The sequence below is a fragment of the Clarias gariepinus genome, chromosome 3 (genome assembly GCF_024256425.1).
Source record: "Clarias gariepinus isolate MV-2021 ecotype Netherlands chromosome 3, CGAR_prim_01v2, whole genome shotgun sequence".
Taxonomy (NCBI): Eukaryota; Metazoa; Chordata; class Actinopteri; order Siluriformes; family Clariidae; genus Clarias; species Clarias gariepinus.
In genome coordinates, this window is record NC_071102.1 from 27,110,202 (window position 1) to 27,132,451 (window position 22,250).

General features: G+C 38.9%; 3 protein-coding genes across 5 annotated transcripts in view; 2 read left to right on the top strand and 1 right to left on the bottom strand.

Moving 5' to 3' along the window:
• Nucleotides 1–16,036, top strand: part of ctnnal1 (catenin (cadherin-associated protein), alpha-like 1) — a 63,824-nt gene extending 47,788 nt beyond the window's left edge. Inside the window, exons 8-19 of one of the 3 annotated variants that reach the window (XM_053491857.1) lie at nucleotides 685–771; nucleotides 878–1,036; nucleotides 1,122–1,214; nucleotides 1,743–1,893; nucleotides 4,536–4,573; nucleotides 6,074–6,124; nucleotides 6,288–6,466; nucleotides 7,287–7,335; nucleotides 9,031–9,087; nucleotides 10,632–10,751; nucleotides 11,857–11,940; nucleotides 13,660–16,036. In XM_053491857.1, the coding sequence (XP_053347832.1) occupies nucleotides 685–771; nucleotides 878–1,036; nucleotides 1,122–1,214; nucleotides 1,743–1,893; nucleotides 4,536–4,573; nucleotides 6,074–6,124; nucleotides 6,288–6,466; nucleotides 7,287–7,335; nucleotides 9,031–9,087; nucleotides 10,632–10,751; nucleotides 11,857–11,940; nucleotides 13,660–13,821 (1,230 nt within the window). In that variant the 3' untranslated portion in view covers nucleotides 13,822–16,036. The remainder of the gene's footprint in view (nucleotides 1–684; nucleotides 772–877; nucleotides 1,037–1,121; nucleotides 1,215–1,742; nucleotides 1,894–4,535; nucleotides 4,574–6,073; nucleotides 6,125–6,287; nucleotides 6,467–7,286; nucleotides 7,336–9,030; nucleotides 9,088–10,631; nucleotides 10,752–11,856; nucleotides 11,941–13,659) is intronic. The other 2 variants (XM_053491858.1, XM_053491859.1) reach the window with 2 other exon arrangements.
• Nucleotides 16,037–16,045: 9 nt separating this feature from the next.
• On the bottom strand, nucleotides 16,046–20,019 carry abitram (actin binding transcription modulator). Its single transcript, XM_053491862.1, has 6 exons — nucleotides 19,880–20,019; nucleotides 18,790–18,841; nucleotides 18,561–18,690; nucleotides 18,396–18,472; nucleotides 18,178–18,247; nucleotides 16,046–16,500 (listed from the first exon to the last, which is right to left on the bottom strand). Exons 1-6 carry the CDS (start codon nucleotides 19,953–19,955, stop codon nucleotides 16,369–16,371), a joined length of 537 nt encoding a protein of 178 aa, XP_053347837.1. The 5' UTR covers nucleotides 19,956–20,019; the 3' UTR covers nucleotides 16,046–16,368.
• Nucleotides 20,020–20,531: 512 nt separating this feature from the next.
• The window catches only part of elp2 (elongator acetyltransferase complex subunit 2), a 35,166-nt gene continuing 33,447 nt past the window's right edge, over nucleotides 20,532–22,250 (top strand). The window contains exon 1 of the mRNA XM_053491860.1: nucleotides 20,532–20,682. Within this exon, the coding sequence (XP_053347835.1) occupies nucleotides 20,551–20,682 (132 nt within the window). The 5' untranslated portion in view covers nucleotides 20,532–20,550. The remainder of the gene's footprint in view (nucleotides 20,683–22,250) is intronic.

Consider the following 22,250-nt stretch of genomic DNA (forward strand, 5'->3'; position numbering starts at 1 on the left):
GTAGGAATTTTTTGGTACTGTAATGTAGAAATTGTAGGTTTTGTCGGGTGTAGTGTAGAAATCTGTAGTGTTGAATATAGAGGTTCTGTAGTGTAGAATATGTAAGGTTCTGTAGTGTAGGTTCTGTAGGGTGTAGTGTAGAAACTTTAGATTCTGCAGTACAGTATGTTGTAGAAAATGTTGTGTGGGTTCACACCTCAAACATGAAATTAATATGACTCAGTCAATTTTTTGTTCAGAGTGCTTTCAGACCTGTCTTTTAGAAAGGAAGGATACCGCAGTGTGTCAGCCACCGTCTGAGCCCTGACTTGCAGTTGCATGGAGAGCATGTGTTAATGGAGGTGATGAGAGCAGGCACAACTGCTAAAGTCAACAGGTAGAAGTCAGGAGGTTAGGAGATGAGAGCAGTTGGAAGGCTTGCACATGTAGTAGCCTAGCTGGTGTTTGTCCTGACACCCTGCTGTAATCCTTCTGCGGGGGGGTGAGACATGCCACCTGTCTGGCGTCTGACGACAGCGATAACATCTGAGGTGTGCTATGCTACCGTGAAAAAGCTTTAAGTGTTAGGAGTGTTATTTGGTAGAGAAGAGGCACACTCCATGGGAAGTCATATTTTAGAAATATTTTGTCTTGTCTGTCTCTGGAAACATTGCTTTTTCTTTCTGTCCTATGTGACACGGGTAGCAGTCATTCAACGCCAAAGACGTGACAGAAGAAGTGGAGTTGGCTATTCTGAAGACCTGTCAGAGTCTCGGCGAGCTCAGACGTGAGGTAAGACATCTGGCAGCTATATAAAAGAATTCAATACTCTGCAGGCCCTGATATTTCCCCCATCTATACCTTGCGCTCACACTTTACATATTGTGCTCCTTTTCAGCTCCACAAGGTAGCAGTGGGGCGAGCCAGCGAGCTGTTAAAGCTGCACTCCGATCACGCCGTGCTCCAGGCTCTGAAGGCCACCGGAGGCGAGGGAAACGTCGAGGCGGTGGCCGAGTACGCCCGTACGCTTACCGAGCACAGGGAGCAGCTGGTGGAGGTCAGCAGCACAGGTTAAACCCAGATGGAGCATACATTCTGTAGCTGTAGTGCTCACGTGTGTCCCTGCATCTGTATGCTTGCAGACCTGTCGACTGCTGTGCCACATCTCGGGCACGGAGCCACTGGAGATCACGTGCATCCACGCCGAGGAGACTTTCCATGTCATCGGTCCGCAGGTAACAGTTTACTCAGAAAGCATCGCTGAAGCATGCTAAAGTTCGGATAAAACATGTTTACTACCTTATTTTTTGTGCACCTGCTCCATTTGTTATTGTTTTCTTTTTAAACTAGATTTTGATTAGAAATATGAATAATACAAATAATAATTTCAAATTCTCAGCAATTAGCTCTCGTTTGTCACCACTATGAAACAGATGAGAGATTTTATGTTAATACTTGGTTCATAAGCTTTGTGATAATGTATTAAACATTATTGAAGTGATGTCACATCATCTGGCTGTAATAACAAAGCGTAAAGGTCAATCAGCCAATTAAAGCGCAACAGGAGCCGTAGCTTTAGGTGTGCATGTTGATGGAGATATCAATAATTCAGAAAAACAGCAGGATCTGTTCTATTAATAGGAACACATGATCTCTTTCCTCTTGATTATGTATTCTGGTTCATAAGTGATGCATGCTTAAAGCAAAAACTGTACAGTAGTGCACACTGAAATTCATGAGTGTTTGTTTGGCTCTCTGCTCAGATCATCTCAGCAGCTCAGACACTGGCTCTGCACCCCAACAGTAAGATAGCCAAAGAAAACCTGGACGTGTTCTGTGAGGCCTGGGAGTCACAGCTGTGCGACATGGGAATCCTGCTTAAAGAGATCAGTGACGTGTTCGAAGGTCGCAGAGGTAATCAGCTCATGAATATGTCACACCTTCAGTCCCGTCATGCTAGTCAATAGGGATGGAGATCACTAGGGACCGGCCGATACGATGTTATCACGATCGTGGTGCGGATTCCATTTGTACAGGGTGATTCAGTGGAAAGGGGCCCCGAATATTCTGTAATAACTCTCGCTAGGACGAAGCAATCTTAAGTAAACATTGTATATGGAGCTTCGAACATGCCAGGATGCCCCTCGGGCCGTTTAAGACCGTACCCCTTCACTCAATTACTCGACTTCTTATCAGGATGGTGGTTCACAGTGATGAGCAGCACGTCTTCCTATTGGGTCACGGATTCATTTAAGCAATGTCAAAAGGAACATAAAAAAAAGTGTTTCTGAAATACTCTTAAAGAGTGTTATTCAGAGGATGGTAAGGAAACTGGAAACTATGATTTACTGTACATAGATATACATACATATGATCTTCTGAACCGTAGTCCAATGCCTTAACCACTGAGCTACACCTGACCTATGTATTGACTTTAATGTCGCAGGACAATCGGTGACGTGCAACTTCGTCTGTAGCAGTTGACTACGAAATCTCTGAGACGCCTCGCTTTCCCATTTATTTATTTTTGTTCAGATAGCGAGTTATTACAGAATATTCCGGACATCTTTCGAGTGAATCACCATTTTACGACTCTATATGTGTTACAATTCTTTAAATATTATTGATTCGTTATTAATTTTCTTAAGATTTTGTAAAAATTCTACAAAAACCTCACAAATAATTCACTCCTACCAACCAGGATGCCGTGCTGCTGTAAATAGTCTCGAGCCCACCACCTGTGGGATTATAAATGAACTGCAGGATTTCAGCAACTCAATCGTATATACAGTGTATAAAATCTACTTTATGATATGAATTACGATATGTATCGATATGTAATTGAGGTAATCTCTTTTCCCTCTTCGTCATGGCTCTATCTTAGTGAAAAGCTGTTCTAATATATGGGACATCAAATTATTTTGTACTATATAGCTGTAGTACAGTGGAACTTTGAATTACGAGCATAATTCGTTCTGGAAGTGGGCTCGTATTCCAAAACACTCGTAAATCAAAGCAAAAAAAACAACAACCATAAAAATTATTAATTCAAAATATAAAGTAAAAGTAAAACAAATTAACCTGCACTTTACTTTAAAAAAAAAGTAAAAATGAATCCCGACAGATAAGTGTTTCCGTTTATGCGCGCAGGCGTGTGTGTATGTGTGTGTAAAAGAGGAGGAATCAGCCCCCCCTTCTCATCTTGCACAGTAAACCTTTTTCCAAAATAAAATATGTTTTACACACACGTGGTCACAGTCTTATAGTAATCAGTACACACGTGCACGGATGTTGATTATACCAGTAGGAGACGTTCATTTAGATCCAGCAGGGGAGACGATTACCCACCATTCCGCCATTGGCTCAGTTGTGATCACGTGACGCTTGGCGTCTAAACAAGAAGCGCATGCGTGATACATAATACTCGGTACTCGTAAACCAAGACTTTCTTTTTTTTTTTTTTGCAAAGCCCGTTACTCACAATCCGAGGTCCCACTGTATAATGAATAACTTTTTCGGGAATTAAGAAATCAGATTGTAATTTTTTTATTAAAAGAATTATTCTGTGCAAGGCGGCATGGTGGTAAAGCGGTTGGCACCTTCAGGCACCAGGATTCCCCCTCTCTCCTCCCCCGCCTGCCCCTGTGACCCTGAATACGGTCGAATCAAATATGGTTTGATTTTATAAGGTTCTGTTTGACTGCTCCTTCTTATATAATCCCTCAGTCTCAGGAAACTGCTCGCTAACCTTCAGGTTTCATTACACCAGAGATTATTAATCATGTCACATACAGTATAGCAAACTACTAAGATTCATATTTTAATGATAACTGAGGTTTTTCACTTTAGGAAATAGCTTCAGGAATGTTTGGTGTGATATTTTAATGGCCTGGGGAATTTGTGTTGCATTCATGCAGTGTTGCATTCATGCAGTTCCTGAATGATGACTCACTGGCATATAGAACCTCGGACATATTTTTATTTTATATAACTTTATCTGTGAGTTTGAAGGTAGATGTTGTTTTTAATGTCACACCAGCAGTCCCTTCCTCTCTGAATACTAGATTAAGATCTTTTAATACAGAACCCATGTATTGTCATTTGCTTTCGTCTTCAGACAGTCTATAAAGATCTGAGCGTAATATTTCGCAGGCTTTCTCTCAACTGTCCCTCTGTGTACAGATTGTTTATCTGAATGTCATCCTGAAGTGGCATCAGTCCAGGTCTTGTCCACATGAAGGTTTTGTTCAAGACCTAGCGCCAGGGGCTGTTATGAGCACCGGCTCTTTAAAAGGTCGTTTCTTCACATGATGAGATCTTTATCGTCATCGGCTTTTTAGGCGCGTCGGTTTGATATTTGCAGAGTCCGAAGAATCTACCTGCATTTTATTGAAGTTACAGCAGGACTGGCATAAATCTAGTCTCTTTTAAAGACGGGCAGCAGTGGCTCTTTTGAGAAAAGAGAAACCAGGAAAGCATCCAATAACAAAACCTATATTTTATTTAAATTTCAAATGAATTAAGTTCAACTGTTCACGACTTTATTTTCTTTTTAGGTGATAAAAGAACATATCTGTCATTACCTCGGCCAGGGGTGAGTATCTGTTAAAATGCCAATGATTTCAAAAGGTTATGGCACCTACAGTATGATTTTTGTAATAAAAAAATACAAATACTGTATATGTTTTCCAGCTTCGGATAATACAAGGATGTCAATAATTATCCGCATGTTTTTTTATTTTTGGGGGGATTTTTCTCAGATTTTCTCCCTAATTTATTCGTGTCCAATTCCGCCCCGTCACTAGGGGGCTCCCACATTGAAGCTACTACTACCACTCTACCACTCCGTCTGGAGGGCCGAAGACTATCACGTTTTTCCTCCAAATCACGTGCCGGCGACAGCATAACACACTCGGAGGACAGCGCTATCCGCTCCGTCTGCTTGCGTGACATCACAGACGCCCCTGATTGGCTGTAGAGCCTTGACTAATGTGGGAGCACTAAGTACCTCTCATCCCGCCCCTCTGAGAGATCTCGGCCAATCAGCTCTCTCTAGACCTCCAGCTGCGAGGGGTTACAGCATCACCCGGGAATCGAACTCGCGATCTCTGGATGATAGGGCGAGCACTTTACCACTGCGCCACTCGGAGCACTCGGAGGTGCTTTCTGGTCAAGGCTACTGTCTTTTAAGTTGCTGCTGTGGAGATGTGGAGGTGTTACTGGACACCAATTCATTTGTAACTGAACCGGACTGAACCCCACGTGTGATTTGCACAAATAAGAGCAGCGTTATTGATCAGAGACTTTGTGCACAGTATGAAGAAAGTGTTTTGTTGCAACAGAGTATGTAAAATGGATAAAGACAGAAGATGTGCACGAGTGTTAGCCATCAAGAAGGAGCCGAACGCCCGTCCACGGCACGGTTTGATGACAAACCTCTGCTCGCTCCTGCTGTGTGCATTGTTAACACATTGTCTTTATTGTCCTGGTCTCGCTCCTTCTGACTTTGATCTGTTTGGTTCTCTGAACGCAGCCCATTGAGGGAGATTCATTACTAATGAAGACGTGAAGACTCGCAGCTCAGCCTAAAACATTTTTTATTGAGGGAATACGAAAGCTTGCTGGCAGATGGACAAAGTGTATTTAAAAGCAAGGAGGTTATGTCGAAAAATGATGTGTATTTCTTTTTCAAAATGAATTATTTCAGCCAAAGTGCGGATAATTTTTGTCTCACCCTGATATATACACCATACCTTAAAATCATTCAGGATTTTTATTGTGCAAGGACTTTCTGCATATGATGTAGAAAATGAAAATATTTTCATCTGTATGCGATTCTAGAAGACTATATTATAGAACACTGTTGTTACAATTTTCAGTAAACTTGGTAAATAATTTAGTAAAAATGCGTTCCCCATCTCTAATGCGTTCTCTTCTTTAATCAGTATTTACTGTTTCTTCATTTTTTTTTTTTTACAAAAAATGTAGATTTTGTAGTTAATGTAGTTTATGTATTCATGATTTTTTTTTTCCTTCTCATGCATATTTTCATACACGCGTACACTTTTCTCAACTTGACCCTGATTCTACTCAGAAGCACTCGGTTAATATGAAGACTCAGAAGACATGCAAGCTGGACACAGAGGTACACGATTAAACATGATTCAGAGTGATTTTTGATGTGCATTTGTGGATATAGAGGGCAAGTTATGCATGTATATGGAGTGAAGATTATTAGGCAAATTCACTTGATATAAAAATAGCTACCAAATGCCTTATTGTGGTCCTATTGCTTTTTTTTTTATTAGGCCCCAATGTATTGTGCCGGTCACGATCAGACCGCCATCACAAAGGTGGGGCAGGACCTCCGACTTCTTACCTCTGATGTGGATTCTGAGCTGGAGCGCTGGGAGAATCAGGAGCATGAGGTGGTCCGACACTGTCAGAGCATGTCCAGCATGGCGTACTCTATTTACCTCTTTACCAGGTACTGAGCAAGGTTCTTTTCACCTTTCAGAATTTTTGCCAGAAAGAGCCATCTAAAATAATGAGACTTGTTGTCTTTTTAGAGGTGGACGAATCTCACTATTACCATCTCTATGATTGAGTTTTCCTTAAGAAATATTACCATAGGAGTCTTAGCTCCAAATCACTGTGCTATAATATGTTGTTTGAGATGGTCTTTGTTGTTATGCCTATTTTCACATTCAAACAGAATGTTCCCTTGTGCACTAATGCTAAGCATGCAGTGCCACCGGTGTTCGAGTCTCACTCGGCCCATCGGTTTGGTATTAATTGGGTCTTGAAGTCGTTCTTGCAAAATTGTGTTAAGGGCATTTTTGCCCATAATGGGTGATTGTGTGTGTTTGTGCCCTGAATTGTGTTGGCACCTCATGCAGGGTGTACCCCACCGTGTTCCCCCAAGTTCCCTGGGTTAACGGATGGATGGATGTTGTCCCACTGTCCGTAAGGTTGCCAAATTAATGTTACTACAACAAAGTCATTGTATGTACAGTAGCTCACTTTTCAGCTATTAGGGTGTGTGCGCATCACCCACAGAACATATTTAAATCTGGACTTGATCTGTCCATGTCAATCCCCCGCACACACACATATACACAAAAAAATTCTCCTGTCAGACAAACTGCATCTCGAGTCAGGGTGTATAGCGCAGAAAGAAGTGCAATTCATCTGCTGGTCCCTGGTTACTGATTTGTCCACCTCTGTCCCTCGTCACACTACACAGTGATGAGGATCTACAGATGTTCCATTAATTGTTTTTGTTTTTTTCTTTTTTTGTGATTAAGGGGGGAAGGCTTGTTGAAGACCACACTGGACCTTTTCCACCAAGCTGAGGCAGGTCATCAAACTCAATTGTCTGGCCGTTTTTCCTTTTCAGCACACAAGCTCAGGTCACTAAGACAGATGAAGTCCCTGGTAAAGACAGATCGATATGTTATTAAAAGCAGCAGTCATTGTTTGTCTGTAAGACACTCCATCTCGGCCTTCGGCCTCGGGGTTTCCGCAGAGAGCTGGCGGGGAAACTGCTGAGCATGGTGGTGTGAGCTGTGGGCCCGCTGCCAACTTCCCAACTTTCCCTCTGCCCTGTGAGAATGAGTGGATCCGCTTATGTACATAATAAACAGCTCTGCTAAGGACATTTAAAACCACAACACACAGTGCAGTCTTTCACTGCTAATAAGACTAAGACTCTAAGGATTAAATTATTTATTTATAAACCCGCTGCAGTCAATCCATATGCTTCGGAGGACTACGGTGGCGGCGTTTCCCAGGAGAAGACCAGGCTAGGAATGCTTCATTTTGGGTAGTTATTTGTTTGGTTCATGACCTCTAAGGTGAAAATGCCTGCTAAGGTCAGCTACCTAGTCAGGCTATTGAACCATCATATCCTCCTAGCATATTATTTTTACAGGCTAATAATAAATTCAACATAAACAGGAGGAAAAAGTAAAAAATGTAGTTTAATGTAGTATGAATATTATGCTTGGTCAGGTCAGTGAACATTACATCACCCAAAGATAATGTGAAAATGTATTCCAGCATTTCCAACCATATCTATTTACTTCATGGGCGATGAACATTAACAAAAAAAAAAGCAAAGCTCCTCCTCGACATATTTTTAATTGATTGCAGGAACATGATAAATAAGAAATTAAACATAGTGGGTCGTGATGGTAATTTTTAAATATGTTTAGCCATGTTTAACATTGTTGCATGGATATGAAAAAAAAGGAAGTTCCTGTTATCACTTTTATGTTATAAAAGCTATAGAGTCATTATCTCACTGGGAGAAATGGGAATCACAAGGAACCACAGATACTATATCATCATTATATTTAAGTGGCAATTCATTTTGTATTGTGATTTTATACTGTAAGTACCATAATTTTTTAAATATCCCGTTTCCATATAATTTGGCGAATAATTAGCTGTCTGAGTAATTTTGGTGTCTGTTTTATTTTCTTCTGAAAATTAAAAAATTGTTCCATCTCAAAAACCTGTTTTGCTTAATAGACTGGAAAATTTACAAAAGCATTGTACAAATATTAGTTTTTTACAATTTGCGTTTATTCAAATTTTTTATCTTGGTAAAATGTACTACCAAGAGTTGCAGTAAGGCTTTAAGGTTGGCACTGTTTCACAAAATGTGCATGTCCTCCCCCGTGCCTGATGAGTTTCCTTTGGGTCAGACATGTGGATGACTGGCATTTCCAAATTGCCCATAATGGATGATTGTGTGTGTTTGTGCCCTGAATTGTGTTGGCACCCGATCCAGGGTGTCCTCCACCTTGTGCCCCGCGATACGCTCCAGGCGCTACAAAAGGATAAGCAGTCAGAAAGAAAAACGGATGCATGGATGTTAATTAGTAATAAATAAAATTTAACCTTTTAGCCTCATTTTTTGCCTTTTTGTGTTGTATAGAGATTAAGTTACAAAAAAGATATGTGTGTATTTCTAAATAATTACAGTATGTCACATCAGGAAAAAATAAGATTATGATTGTGTCTAATTTAAAACATGTATTTCAGGTTCTGTCAGAGTTGGGTCTGCAGCTGTACTCCTTCCTGCAGTCCTTTTCCTTACAGGTAAAATGCACTATTCATCTCTCAAACATACTCAAACCCACCCCCATTACCCTCACGCTTTTATTCAGGACCCTTTCCTGAAGGTCTGCAATGACTGTCATCTATCCCTGCGACAGAGCTATCATAAATATCCTAATATTACACTAATAATCCGAATAATAGTCTAATGGGAATACAAATGCAACATATAAACACTAAACACAGTATGTAAATATTAGCCGTGTAAACACTTGATCTGATTGTTTCGCTCTTGTTTGAAGAAGTATTCGATCTGTGCATGTTTGCCCCATGCCAGGGGAACATTAGGGGAATTTCCGGGAGAGAAATTTTGCTTCCATTCCTGCTCAGTAAACACTGTGAGAACACTCGTCTCTTGCTTGTGTTTGTTTACTTTCCTCGTCTGAAGAAAGAGCACCGACTGGCTCGGCGTCTCGCACAGTAAAGCACCTAATCGATCACAAATGAGACCGAGTTCTTGTAACCAATCATAACACAGTGAACAGCATTTATTGGAAACGATAGGAAGTCGTCTAATCTGACCTCAAACATGGAGAAAAAAATCAACTACTTTGTCTGTTCTATTTCTATGCGCATGACTTTTTGGGACAAAAAAAATTTCTGTTAAATTTACAAATAGAATATAAATTCTCCAATAATCAAACACAGTGTTGTTTTTAGGAGACGTTTCTTCCCAAGGGAAGGCAGTTAGTCTGTCTAAAGATGTCTGAAGCATTGCTATCCAAGTGTGATTTCCTCACACAGTGAGTTCTACGATTTGATCAAGATTTTGGAAGCCGCAGCAAAACCAGGCATTAGCCTAAACGATTTAGTTTATACTCAGATACTTACTGTAAATAACAGATAAATGTTTTTAAAATGTTTAAAAACATCTGGAAAATTTAGCCAACAGAACTGACAAATTTTTTTAGTTATTATTTCATAGCTGAAGAGTTTAAACCGAATGAGTGCGTTTTATATCAGGTGATTAAACTGAAGAGGCCCGAGGTGGTTGATGATCATGAATGAAATGAATCAACATCATGATCCTATAATATTTATAATAACTCCATGAATGGAAGCTACTTTTGGACAGGCAGTATATTGATGAGTGGAATTAGATGGGAAGATTTCATTGTACAGTATGTATTAATTAAGTAAGTTTGTGTGTGGAACCTCAAGTAGTGACCCGTTTTAGTTTTTTCGTTATAAAGTATAATGACCTTTTGTTTCATTTTGTTTATATCAGAAAATATAAAACAAAGTATGAAAAAGCCTTGATTGAACAAAAATAATATAGCATTAAATATATAAAAATACTGTACTGTTCACTAAGGGAGACTTGCTGAAGTGAGGGAAGTTTAGTTTTGTTAGTTTGATGATACTGCTCGGCGAAGGCTTGGACGTCACTCCACTTTGCACAAAATTCATTTATCATGTGTGCAATCCACATATAGACCTATTTAGTTCCTGCCATTAGACACAGAATGTAATATTCTGACCCCTCTTCAATTTATATAATGAAATAGTTCTGTTTTATCTCATAGCTGGTAGATGAGGAGAAAGCGCTTCTGACGACTGAGACGGAGAAACTGACAGCTTTTTGTCAGCAGCTACAAATATGTGCCAAGTCTGCTGTCCAAGGCAAGAGTGCCACGTTCCAGAAGGTAACATGCTGCTAAAAGCAACACATGAACCAGTATAAATGAAAGTGAATTGCCTAAAAACTTTTTTGTATGAAGCAAACATTATACAGGATTAACATTCCTACTGGGGACGGCACGGTGGTGTAGTGGTTGTCGCCTTGCACCTCCAGGGTCCTGGTTCTATTCCCAGCCAGGCTGGATTCCCATCTCATAAAGTTTGCATGTTCTCCCAGTGCTTGGTGGGTTTCCTCCGGGTACTTTGGTTTCCTCCCACAGTCCAAAGACCTGCAGATTAGGCTAATCGGCGTTTCCAAATTGCCCGTAGTGTGTAAATGAGAGTATGTGTGTGTGCCCTGCTATGGGTTGGCACCCTGTACCCCGCCTTGTGCCCTAAGCCTCCTGGGATAGGCTCCAGGCCCCCGCGACCCTGAATACAGGATTAAACGGTATAGACGATGAGTGGTATAGACACCCCCCCCATTTAGTTCTATGTATTTTTGTGTAAATACATAATAAAAAAATACTCTGATTGTAGTGGGTCTCAGTATTAGGCAAAAACCACCTTGGACAAACATATGACTTTTGTCACTGTGCCATTATTATTTAACAAGAATGAAGCCAAGAAGAAAAAAAAAGCATGTGGGCGATACTAAGTACCCCATGATTCAATAACATGTAGATCCACAGCAATAGTGATCGTCTCCTATATGACTTGTTTGAATCTCTAATATTCATTGAAGTCTTTGGGCACTCGCATATGCACAGCTCAGTTGCGGTCCTTCCACAGCATTTCAATTAGGTGAATTATTCTTATTTTTGGAAATCTTGTATCATATGTGACCTCATATGTGACCCCGTGCTCAGAACAAGAAGTGAGAGCAGGATCTTCCTGTGCCTCCCCTGCAGCTCTTATGGCTCTCATTATATAGTAGCTACTGCAGAGAAAACAATTACACATGAGCCAACCTGCCTCAGCGATCATCTGTCATAGGAACTAAGGATTGTTCTCTCAGGGCGGACATGATTGCTTTTTTAACACATGGGCACAAACAACTGTGTTGTTCAATGTATTTTTGGAAAGTTGGTCATCGGTCGATTAATCTGTCTCTCCTCTGATTTTGTGCAGGTGGAATCGACTATACACAACACCAAAGGCGTGATGACAACGGTGATGTCTCTCCTTCCGCTTTGTAATAAACTCCTCAGAAAGGTACCGTGACCAGAGGTCATCCAGAATGTTTTATCACGGTTTCGTGCTCTCCGTCATTTTATGCCACAGACATGTATTACCCAGAACCCATGCAAACACTATACACTTTTATTTTCTCCAAGTTTGTGTATTTCAATGCGTTTGTGACCCTGATTACTCTTTGATTATATTTATTAAATGCTGTACTATTACTTTTGCTAAAACACACAGCATTTTGAATTTAAGGAACATTAACAAAGATCAGAAGTTTTCGTAATATTAAAATACCCCTTTAAAATATCTTCAAACAAACAGTGTAAAATGCATAGAATTATGTAAGAAAAAAAAACATAGTAAGAATGTTATAGATGTATAAGTAGTAAATTTTGACATTACTATGAAAAAGGTTTAAAAATATGCAAAATCCTAGAATTAATTTTGAACCGTTTTTCATGATGAACTGAGACCAGGCTGCAAAAGTGTAGTTAAGGATGAAAAAGACTTGCTGAGAATATTAAACCTGTAAAAAGGAAAGATGCACTTTAGTATTTATGGCAAACCTTACTATATAATATATTTATTAAAAAAAAATGCAATCAGTGGCTAAAAACTAAAGTTGCACGCTCTAATATATTGTTGGATCAACTTGAGCACACATTTTCCATGCCGCGATTTCGACAACCACAAGCACATGCAGTGCCAGAACAATTATTTCCGTCCAGAGTTTCCGGCTGAGATCTTGTTTTGGATGCCAGTCAAACCACTCCAAAGTCTTCTCCAGCACATGATAAGGACTTTCAAAAGGGGTTCAGGTCAGATACCTGTGGTGGCCAATTCATATGTGAAAATGATTGTGGGAAAACCCCACTGATGTGATAACCTGGTCATTCACTCTATTCAGGTTCTCAGATAAAATGACTTCATTTTATTGCCACATACCGTGCTGAGCCTAGACCTGACCAAATGAAGCAACCCCAGATCATACAGTAACACTGCCTCCAGAGGCTTCTACAGTAACCATGCATGCATGATGGGGGCATCGCTTCATGCGCTTCCCTCACCGGGAAGCTCTGGAAAAGGGTCACTCTGGACACATCAGACTACATCACCTTTTGCAGTAAAGTCCAAAAAAAAAAATTTCTTCATAGCAAATTATAGCCTTTTCCCCAATTAATTTCACTAACAAGTGGTTTTCTTATGGCCACACGCCTGTTTAACCCCAACACTGAGTTATTGCCGCATTGTATGTGTGTAAAAATTTTAAACATTACTCTGATTTCTGGTGTCTGTGTTCAGTATTTATTTTGACTACATATCTAGTGCCAAGTTGACACTTCAGCACTATCCTTCCAGGTTTTAATATTTCGTTGAACAGGTCCTAACCCATTTCTAGTCATTTCAGCAATCTATATAAATATATATTTATCCTGTATTTAGTAACACAGTAACATGCTTTCTATAATCAGGGAATATGTCTCATGGCATGGTCATTTAAGAAGCTTTAAGTATAGTGCATTAGTTAGGGTCAAAAGTATCACTATAAGCCGAAACATATTAATCACTACTGTAATGATCCAATCAAATGCTCGTAAGTAATTTAAAACCTTCTTTCCCCCACTTTATTAGCAGATTGATTTGCCACATGTACATTTAAACACAACATGAAATGAGTCGATGATAATCATGATGAACAGTTGATGATATTTCGCTTCTCCTTTCCTCTCCATCTCTTTGTGTCAGTGTAAATCCGAGAGCAGCAGACTGGATTCCCCTCAGGCCTGGAGAGAGAGGCAGCACACTCCGGTTAAAGAAGACGCACTGAATGGCAAAAGCTCCAACGGCTTCAGGGTCAAACCCCTGGAGCAGCACATGGCCAATCTCACCTTCCTAGAGAGCAAGTAGCTCAGAGCCCTTCCAGCCCTGATGAAGGCTAATGAAACCTGGAGTATTATTCTACACACACTTGCTTTGAGTCATGTTTTGTATTGTGCAGTGGCTCCTGGCATTCCTTCTGCTCTAACTCACACACTAAAAGGTCCAAAAGTCTCTTTCCCAAAGAACTGTTTTTATTTCGGAATTGTATTTCTATTTTATACGAGGGTTCTCGTCGCTAAGTATGATTTATTAAACAAAAGAAAAAGATTTCGCACCAATATTACATGCTTTAGAGAGGATAAAATGTAGAAGAAGGCATCAATACATTGTGTGGTAGAGTGATGTTATTATGGATAGGAGAGTTCATTTATTATGAATGTTTTATTATTTTTTTTCAGTTGAAAAACTGCCACATTAATAAAGAATTGAGGTACTGTCATGCAGACGGAGGTTCCGTGAAGTGAGGAATCCACATTGGCTGTGAACGCAGCTCAGATTGTAAATTCATAGGAATCATAATCGTGCTAATTAATTAAAAACATTTTTATTATTTTTTTACATTTCTAGCAGGCGCCCTTATCCAGAGCGACTTGAGGGTTAAGGGCCTTGCTTAAGAGCTCAACGGCGGCAACATTGTGATGCTGGGATTTGAATCTATGACCATCTGATCAGTAGTCCAACACCTTAAGCACTGAGCTATTCAGTGAAGGGGAATTTTTGTTTTCTTTAATGATGCATCTACATTCAGTTTTTTTAAATGAATGTAGACTACCACTTAAAAGTTTGGGATCACTGCAATAGTAAAGATTTAAAAACTATAAAATAAAACATATGGAATTAGAAAATTATGTACTGTAACAACAACAGTCAGTAGCTTAAGACATGGAAGTCAGTCCAGGGTGTACCCCGCCTTGTGCTCTAATAGGCTCATAAGTGATCCTGTATACAGAATTAAGCCGTATAGACAATAAGTGACCCTGGAATTAGGAAGTGATCGCAAACTTTAAAGCCGTAGTGTACAGTTCCCTTCTTTAACCATTTCCAATATTACGATTTGCACTATTTCGCCTGTTAAGTGGGTCGTTCGATATCAGAAGTTTATTAATGCAAAACATTGCTCGTGGAAACTTGAAAACACATTCCAATAATAAAAAAAAAAAAAAATGAACGTGGTATAGAAGATATTAAGATACCTTAAATATTTTTTTATGTAAGAAATTCTTAACTTTACTAATGTTTAAATTGAATAAAATGGTGTATTGGTGTTTGAAACATTTATGAAATATAATCAGCTCTTTTGAGACTTTTGGACTTTTGCGGCAGAGACACCAAAAACAACCCCCCCCACCCCCCTTCTCTTCACACGAATCAGTGCATGTTTTTCGGGTCGATTCTGAATCGCCCTGCTGTTTACTACTGCTGGAAAAGCTCTCGCTAAAACAGAGTTTATATTTTTCACAAAGTGAGATATATATCATGTTAACAGATTAGCTAAAAATATAAGAGAAGTTAGTTTAAGTGTAGGACATTGATGCACTGTATTTAATGTATCTGCCTCATCCACACATCGACGCCAAATATGTCCAGTTTCAGTCGTCTCTCAGGCCGTCAGCACCGGGGTGCGAGGCAGCGTGTTTTCAACGTGCCGAAAATTACTGTGTTCCCAAAAAGCAGTGCTGAAGAATGTCACTTTAGTAAAAAAAAAAAAAAAGACCTTCATGGTATTAAAAGCAAGTTTTGTTTGTGTATTTGTAGTAACGGTAACTGCCTCCTCATTTGGACTGTCCTGTAGGTCACTGTGATATTGTACTGTTACTTGAAACATGAAGCGTGCCCTGTTCCGGTACAGCAACTCCAAGCGGTCAGGATGAAGACTTTCTATAAATCAAAACTGCTGTATTCCTAGGAGCGACCGGTCCATACGTCATGATCTCGCGTTTGCTTTCTGCCTCACGTCTCACGGTTGGAAGCCGAGCGAAGTGTCCATAAAAAAAAAGTGTCGGGTCATGTGCGCGAGCTTTCAGAACACGCTTGTAATTGTCGTTCCATTTACCATTGCAGTCGAAACTGTAAACAGTAGTGATGACTGAAGAACTCTGAACTTGGTTGAAAGTAGTTTTCGACCATGTGGATCCTTTTGACAGTTCAATGATTGTTAAACAAAGAAAGCCTAAATATACATTATTTTTCTTATGATGTGGACAGTGTCATTTATTTGTGCATTTACAAATTTGTGTGTTTGGGGGGGGGGGGGGGGGGGGGTTGCACAAAATATGGTGATATACATAATATGAAATAACTAAACTGACCCATTAATTACAAATCCAAATAAACGGATCGTCCTCTCTACTCAGATTTATAAATAATTTTTTTGTCCCAAATACAAAAAAAAACAAAACATGTAGAACAATTCAGTGTTACATTTCCATCATCATCTTTCTTTAAATCCAGTACAAAACTAAGTATAGAATAAAAAAATAGGAATACAATCTTGGCCAGTCTTACGGTCATTCATGTCAAATTCAATTTTTTTTTTTTTTTTCTCAGATCCGTGTAGTAATGTTGATTTCAGAGTCACTCTTGTGATTGAGAACTTCGTTTAGAGACAACGTCCTCATACTGTTCTCTGGTCAGAAGGTCTTTGGTGACAGTCTTGCTTTCTTCTAGTTTGGGTAGGATGACTGCGATGTAGCCGTCAGTGGAGGGCTGGTTAGAAGAAGACAGAACATTTACTGTCATGTAACACACAAGAATAACAAATATAACTAGACGGGTACATTTTCTGAAGAGGTGCTTGCCGTGGCAAAACTCGAGCCTCTGACTGTTTTATGATGATTTTATGTCTGCGGGATCAGTGCCCCAAAGTGATGGCTAGGGCGTGGCTTGACAGCTTCACAATAATTCTAAGAGACAGATTGGTTGCCTGAGTAAAAGAATCCCACCCCCATGTCTCTATGACAATGAGATCTACACCTAGGTTTGGTTTCAAGGTTCCTATGGAAGTTACCATAGCAGGGTGGTGCTATAACTATAGGCATATTGTGTTTCGATAGGGAGTACTGCCAGCATAATACAGTATGTCAATGGGGCAAATTTGGGCACCTCTTGCGTCCCAGGGGTACAACTATGTTCTAACATAGCCTTGCAAGCCTCTTTAAATATGGTAAACTTGATATTTCTGCAAAATCCTTGCTCTGCACTCGACTGTCAAAGTTGGCCTCAATGTTAAGTCTATGGAATTTCTGGGCGGTAAATTGGCCCCAGTCCTTAGAAAAGTACCCTATTCCCAAATAAGCCGCACAATTTAACACCTCTTGCATGGGTCTACGAAAAACAGTACGGGACAGATGGCAAAGTACAGGGCAAATTCTTAGGGCACAAGGCAGAGTACACCCTGGACAGGGTGCCAATCCATAGCAGGGCACACACACACTCACACACCCATTTACACACTATGGGCAATTTGGGAACGCCTATTAGCCAAACTTGCATGTCTTTGGACTGTGGGAGGAAACTGACCAAGCACGGGGAGAACATGCAAACTCCATGCACACAAAGACAGGAATTGAGTCTGGTAATGGTTAATTAATATACTTAATGAATAAGCTATTATAGATCAAATTTTGTTATTGAAAAATGAGTGAACACTCTTTAGCACAGTGTGTTTAAAATTTATACCACAGAGAAGAATGAAATCGTTTGATGCGGGCCACTTGGATTTGGAACTAATCATATTCGAATTACAGGACAGAGTTCTGTGAGTAACTTTTTTTTCAAAAGCAGTTAAAATAGTAGTTGACTCTTTTTTATTCATCATTTTGAAACCAAGAAATCCTCAAATGCAAAAGCGGTCAGGTCAATTTGGAAACATTATGACATTATGAGCTATAGTAATGAAGTATAGAATGTGTGATATTATAACATGTTTTATAATAAATATACTAATTATGTATAAATGTACCCCAAATTCTGAATCTTTACAATCTAGGTTTCTGTGTGAATTCTAATGGTGAATATACTGTAGTTTGCAGCTTAAGGAAATGTGTAGTGTGTGTGGCAGTGGATCATTAATACAAGGGAGAGGTGCCAATAATTAAAAAAAACTGGGGATACCTAAGGGGAAAAACTGTGATACCTAAGAAACATGTACAGTATGAAGAATTTTTATTACATTTTATAGCTTAATTTAATACACCACAAAAAAATGTGTCTGCCTTTTGGGATATTTTTGTTACATCACTGCTATTTATATCTGCACTTTATTATTCAAAAGTTCCCGAGAACAGGTAATGAGTACAGAGAGTACTTATTGATTATTTCTTTTCTTTACACTTAAAAGTGGGTCGTCTCCTAGAGTTATCGTCAGATCATTTTTAAGGTTACCTTCTCCAGTAGCAGATCGGGATGTTTCAGGATGTCTTCATTGACTTCTAAAAGGCGTCCTCTGATACAGCTGTGAGAAAAAAAAAATAACACTAATAATTAACCTGGAACTAATTATTGCGGTATCTAATACGGACTTGATGTATGATTTAGGAATTGGTGCATTTCCTCATTTAGCTTTGCAGTATAAAGCCTCTGAGGTTAGAGATGTAACTTACCCAAAGACGGTGTACTCGGTGTCATCTGTGCATGTTATTCTACACAGTGGAGCAAACTCTGTCACGAACTGACCACCCTACGAATGTAATAATTGATTAATTGATAATCACATTATGTATTTTTAAACGCTACAATAATTCGAGACTGAGCAGCAGAAAACTCACTCGCTTTGATTTGCCAGATACTTTGTTGTTTAGACGGCTGCATCCGTCGCTGATACGGTAATCGATGCTCTTGATTTTGCGTCCCTGCTGCAGGACGGGGTGCGACTCTGCAAGGGTGATAATGCAGATCCTGTATTTAAAGAAAAAAAGAAAGTCTGTTACAGTCGATCATCCTGCAAAAAAATAAAAAAAGGCTGCAAGTATTACAACTCAAAGAGAATAGTTCTACCTGTTTGAGTGCTGAAGAATGCAGTGGTCTTCACATGATCGTCCTTTCATATCTGACAGTGAAAAAAGAAGTCAATGCTTTCGCCCTTGATCCCATACTGTAATATTTTAAAGGGATTTAAAACTAGGGTTGAATATCCTCGCTTGCTTTGACCAGCCATCAGCTGCCAAAACACAGGCTTGAAAAAGAACATGAGCAGCTCAGACTGTGTTTTGGTAGCTGGTTTGACTTAGACACATGTTTCCATGATGTTTTACATCAGTTTTTCTCAAGTTCTGCTTTACTTTCACATTCTGGTCAATTTCAAACGAAGGTTTTTGTTTGTTAAGCCACAGTCACACATTCAAACATAAAAAGCATCTAACTTCGGTGCAGATGATCAGGCCGGTGATTAATATACTGGTGATGCTGAATGCTGAGTGGTTGGAACAGACGAGCGGGGAAATGAGATTGCTGCTGAGGTTTTTACATAAACAGCCTGTTTTTATTTTAATTGCATCTTTAGGTCGTCTTACAGGAAAACATTTGTTCTAATTTCTTTAATCTAATCTACATCATCTATTCAGCTTCTACACCACTTGTCCTGTACAGGGTTGCAGGGGCTTGGAGCCCATCCCAGAAGACTTCAGGTGCATACACACATACAGTACACATACATACACACTGCGGGCAATTACGGAACAACAAATAATGTAATCGAAATGTCTTTGGACTGTGGGAGGAAATCCATCGCAAACTCCATGCATACAGACACTGAGGTGGGACACGAACCCAAACCCTGGAGGTGTGAGGCCACAATGATAAATAATTACATTTAACTTAATATTAAGTAGTGGCTCAAGTACTGTATATTCTGGTCACATGTTTTCAATTTAATATTAAATATTTTTCCTTTTCACAGGAAGCACCTTTAACTGCAATTAATTTGTCCTATTAAGCTCATGATCTTGTAAAATGCAAATACTTCCTTTGAGCTCTACTGCCTTTACATGAGTAATGTACTGTAACTAAAGCTAATGCTACGATGCACAAGGATGAAATGAAATAAAAATAATTGATAATACATCCCAAATAACGGAACTGGCCTCACCTGTTTTATACCATCGTGTATAATAGCGATCGATCACAGATGGAGATCTCTCAGGTGTTTCCTCCATCGTAAACATTAACACACTCTCACAAACTCCAAACACCGCCGTCCATGACGGACCACAAATCAGGCTGTACACTCTGGTCCAACCGTTATTAGGTCCGGCCGGAAACATAGACTGCTTCGCGGTTTATAAGTGGCCAGTAATTTTTACATAAAAAAAAATATATATATATTATTTTTAAAATAGAAGGAAGGAACAAGTCGTTATGTGGCTGAATTCCAAATAAATCCACTCTAGTCTCCCTAAGTTAGCGTACTACACAGGGTGTAACATAATATTGTGACGCGCACACTGTTAAGTATGTAGGTTAGTTTTAACACTGTTACTGTGACTGGTTATGTTGCCAGATTGAGAATTTTAAGCATAGGTGCGGTTTATAAAGTCTAATACTTTCGATTAATAATTGTATTCAATTAAAGGGACTAATTTATTAATTACCGATCAGTCATCGATATTTCCAAATATTACTGTAGTATGTAAATATTTTACTTTACAAATGTTTTAAAATCATAAGTTCAAACTTGCATGAGCTTTGGCTTGAAATGTGCGCAGAGGTTTTAGGTTGATTTTTATTTACGCAGACCTGGCAACACTGTTGACAGTAAAGATGGCGAGCCCCGTGATAACAACATGTCATGTAGCGTGTTGTGCTAACCGGACCCCACACGTTCTCTCATGGAGCCGCAGAGGGTTAATCGCCTTCGGGTCGTGTAATTCAGTTGCGCTGTATGACCCACATGTAAGTGTCTTCAGTTTTTCCTTTATGAGTTTATTTTCATTGAATGTGTGCGGCGTCTCCAGGTGAGTTAGCATGTTAGCTTCCTCTGAACGCCTCTGAACTTCTGAGAGCAAGATACAGAGCAAGAGATAATGTCATAAAGCTCATTTCTCCTCAGTGACACTCAGATAATGATATAATAACCCAAACAGAGACAACATTCTCTTTTATGCTGGTTGGTATTTTACATGAAGTTATTTTATTGGAAAAATAAAAAAAATACATACAGTACAATATATGCTTAAGGAGGCTTCATCTAATACAATAGGCATAATCTGTTAAAAGAAAAACAAGTTTTGCAATAGACATAATCTGTTAAGAAAAAAAGACACATTTGTTGGCAATTATTTCCTTATTATCATAAAGACAATATTTTCTTTTGCTATAAAATCTAGCAGTAATTGTATAAATAAATTAGGGCTGTAGATATACAATATTTTAGTAATCAAGTATTTAACCAAAAATTTATTTGAGTAATCGGATATAATTTATTTTTGCTTAATTAAACAGCAATGTGAAATATATAAGAGAAACAAAGATTAATTGGATTTATTTTTTAGAAAAATCTACATTTATTTTTTAAATGCATACAGCATTTTATCAAAAATAGACATTGCCATTATTCACAATACAAGGAATAACTTAAAGTTGACTGGGATGAATTAAGTGCATTACAGTACCATACATGCTTATTTAAAAGCCTTTTCTCAGATGCAGAAAAAAAAGCTATATCAAATGACTTTAAGTATAAAAAAAATGAGGCACACATTAAAATAAATAATTATACAAAAACACTAAGTTGTGCAACTTAACTTTCAGAACTAAAAGTTTCTAAGATTACAGCTCAGGCATAACATATAACTGACAATTTCTGTCGTTTTCTCTTGCTGGTTTCTTCTTCTCTTACCTTGATGATATTTTTATCGCTCCCTTGCATTTTGCAGCCTGCACCAAAACGCTCCCTCAAATCAATACACAGCTAACTGTTTGCGTCTCCTTCCACTTTTTGGGTGACATAAGCACTTCTTCTTCGTCTGTGTTTACTGGCGACTTGCATCCGGGAGCGCTTTTGACACAGCGTGCAGTCAAGAAATAATTTAGCAAAAACATAACACAAGCTTTGAAAGTAAATTAAAAGAAGCTTTGAGGCAGAAGATTTTGCCTTGATCATTTTTTGTAATCAAATTACTCGAGTTACTTGAGGAATCGTTTCAGCCCTAAAATCATTGTTTAAGATTAAAAATGTAAATAAAACATTTTGAGAAATTATTTTGTAATAAACTTCTAATTTCCAGTAGAAAAAGTGTACAGTACAAAGTTTGGTTGTAAATCTTAAGATGATTTCCCCCCCCCTATAAAAACCATAAAGTATTTAATAGGTTTTATAAAAGAACTTGTAATGTTTATCATAATAAGTCATAAATAAACATTTATTCAGGGCTATATACCATTTCAGAACACATAATGGTCATGAGTGAACAGAAACACACTTGATCATGACTGTACATTATGGTGTTCATCATCCATCA

Coding starts and splice junctions, on each gene's coding strand:
- abitram (XM_053491862.1), bottom strand. CDS start 19,955: ATGTTTACGATGGAGGAAACACCTGAGAGATCTCCATCTGTGATCGAT. Junction 18,842..19,879: donor TACACGATGGTATAAAACAG/GTGAGGCCAGTT, acceptor TTTCACTGTCAG/ATATGAAAGGACGATCATGT. Junction 18,248..18,395: donor ACCGAGTACACCGTCTTTGG/GTAAGTTACATC, acceptor TTTTTCTCACAG/CTGTATCAGAGGACGCCTTT.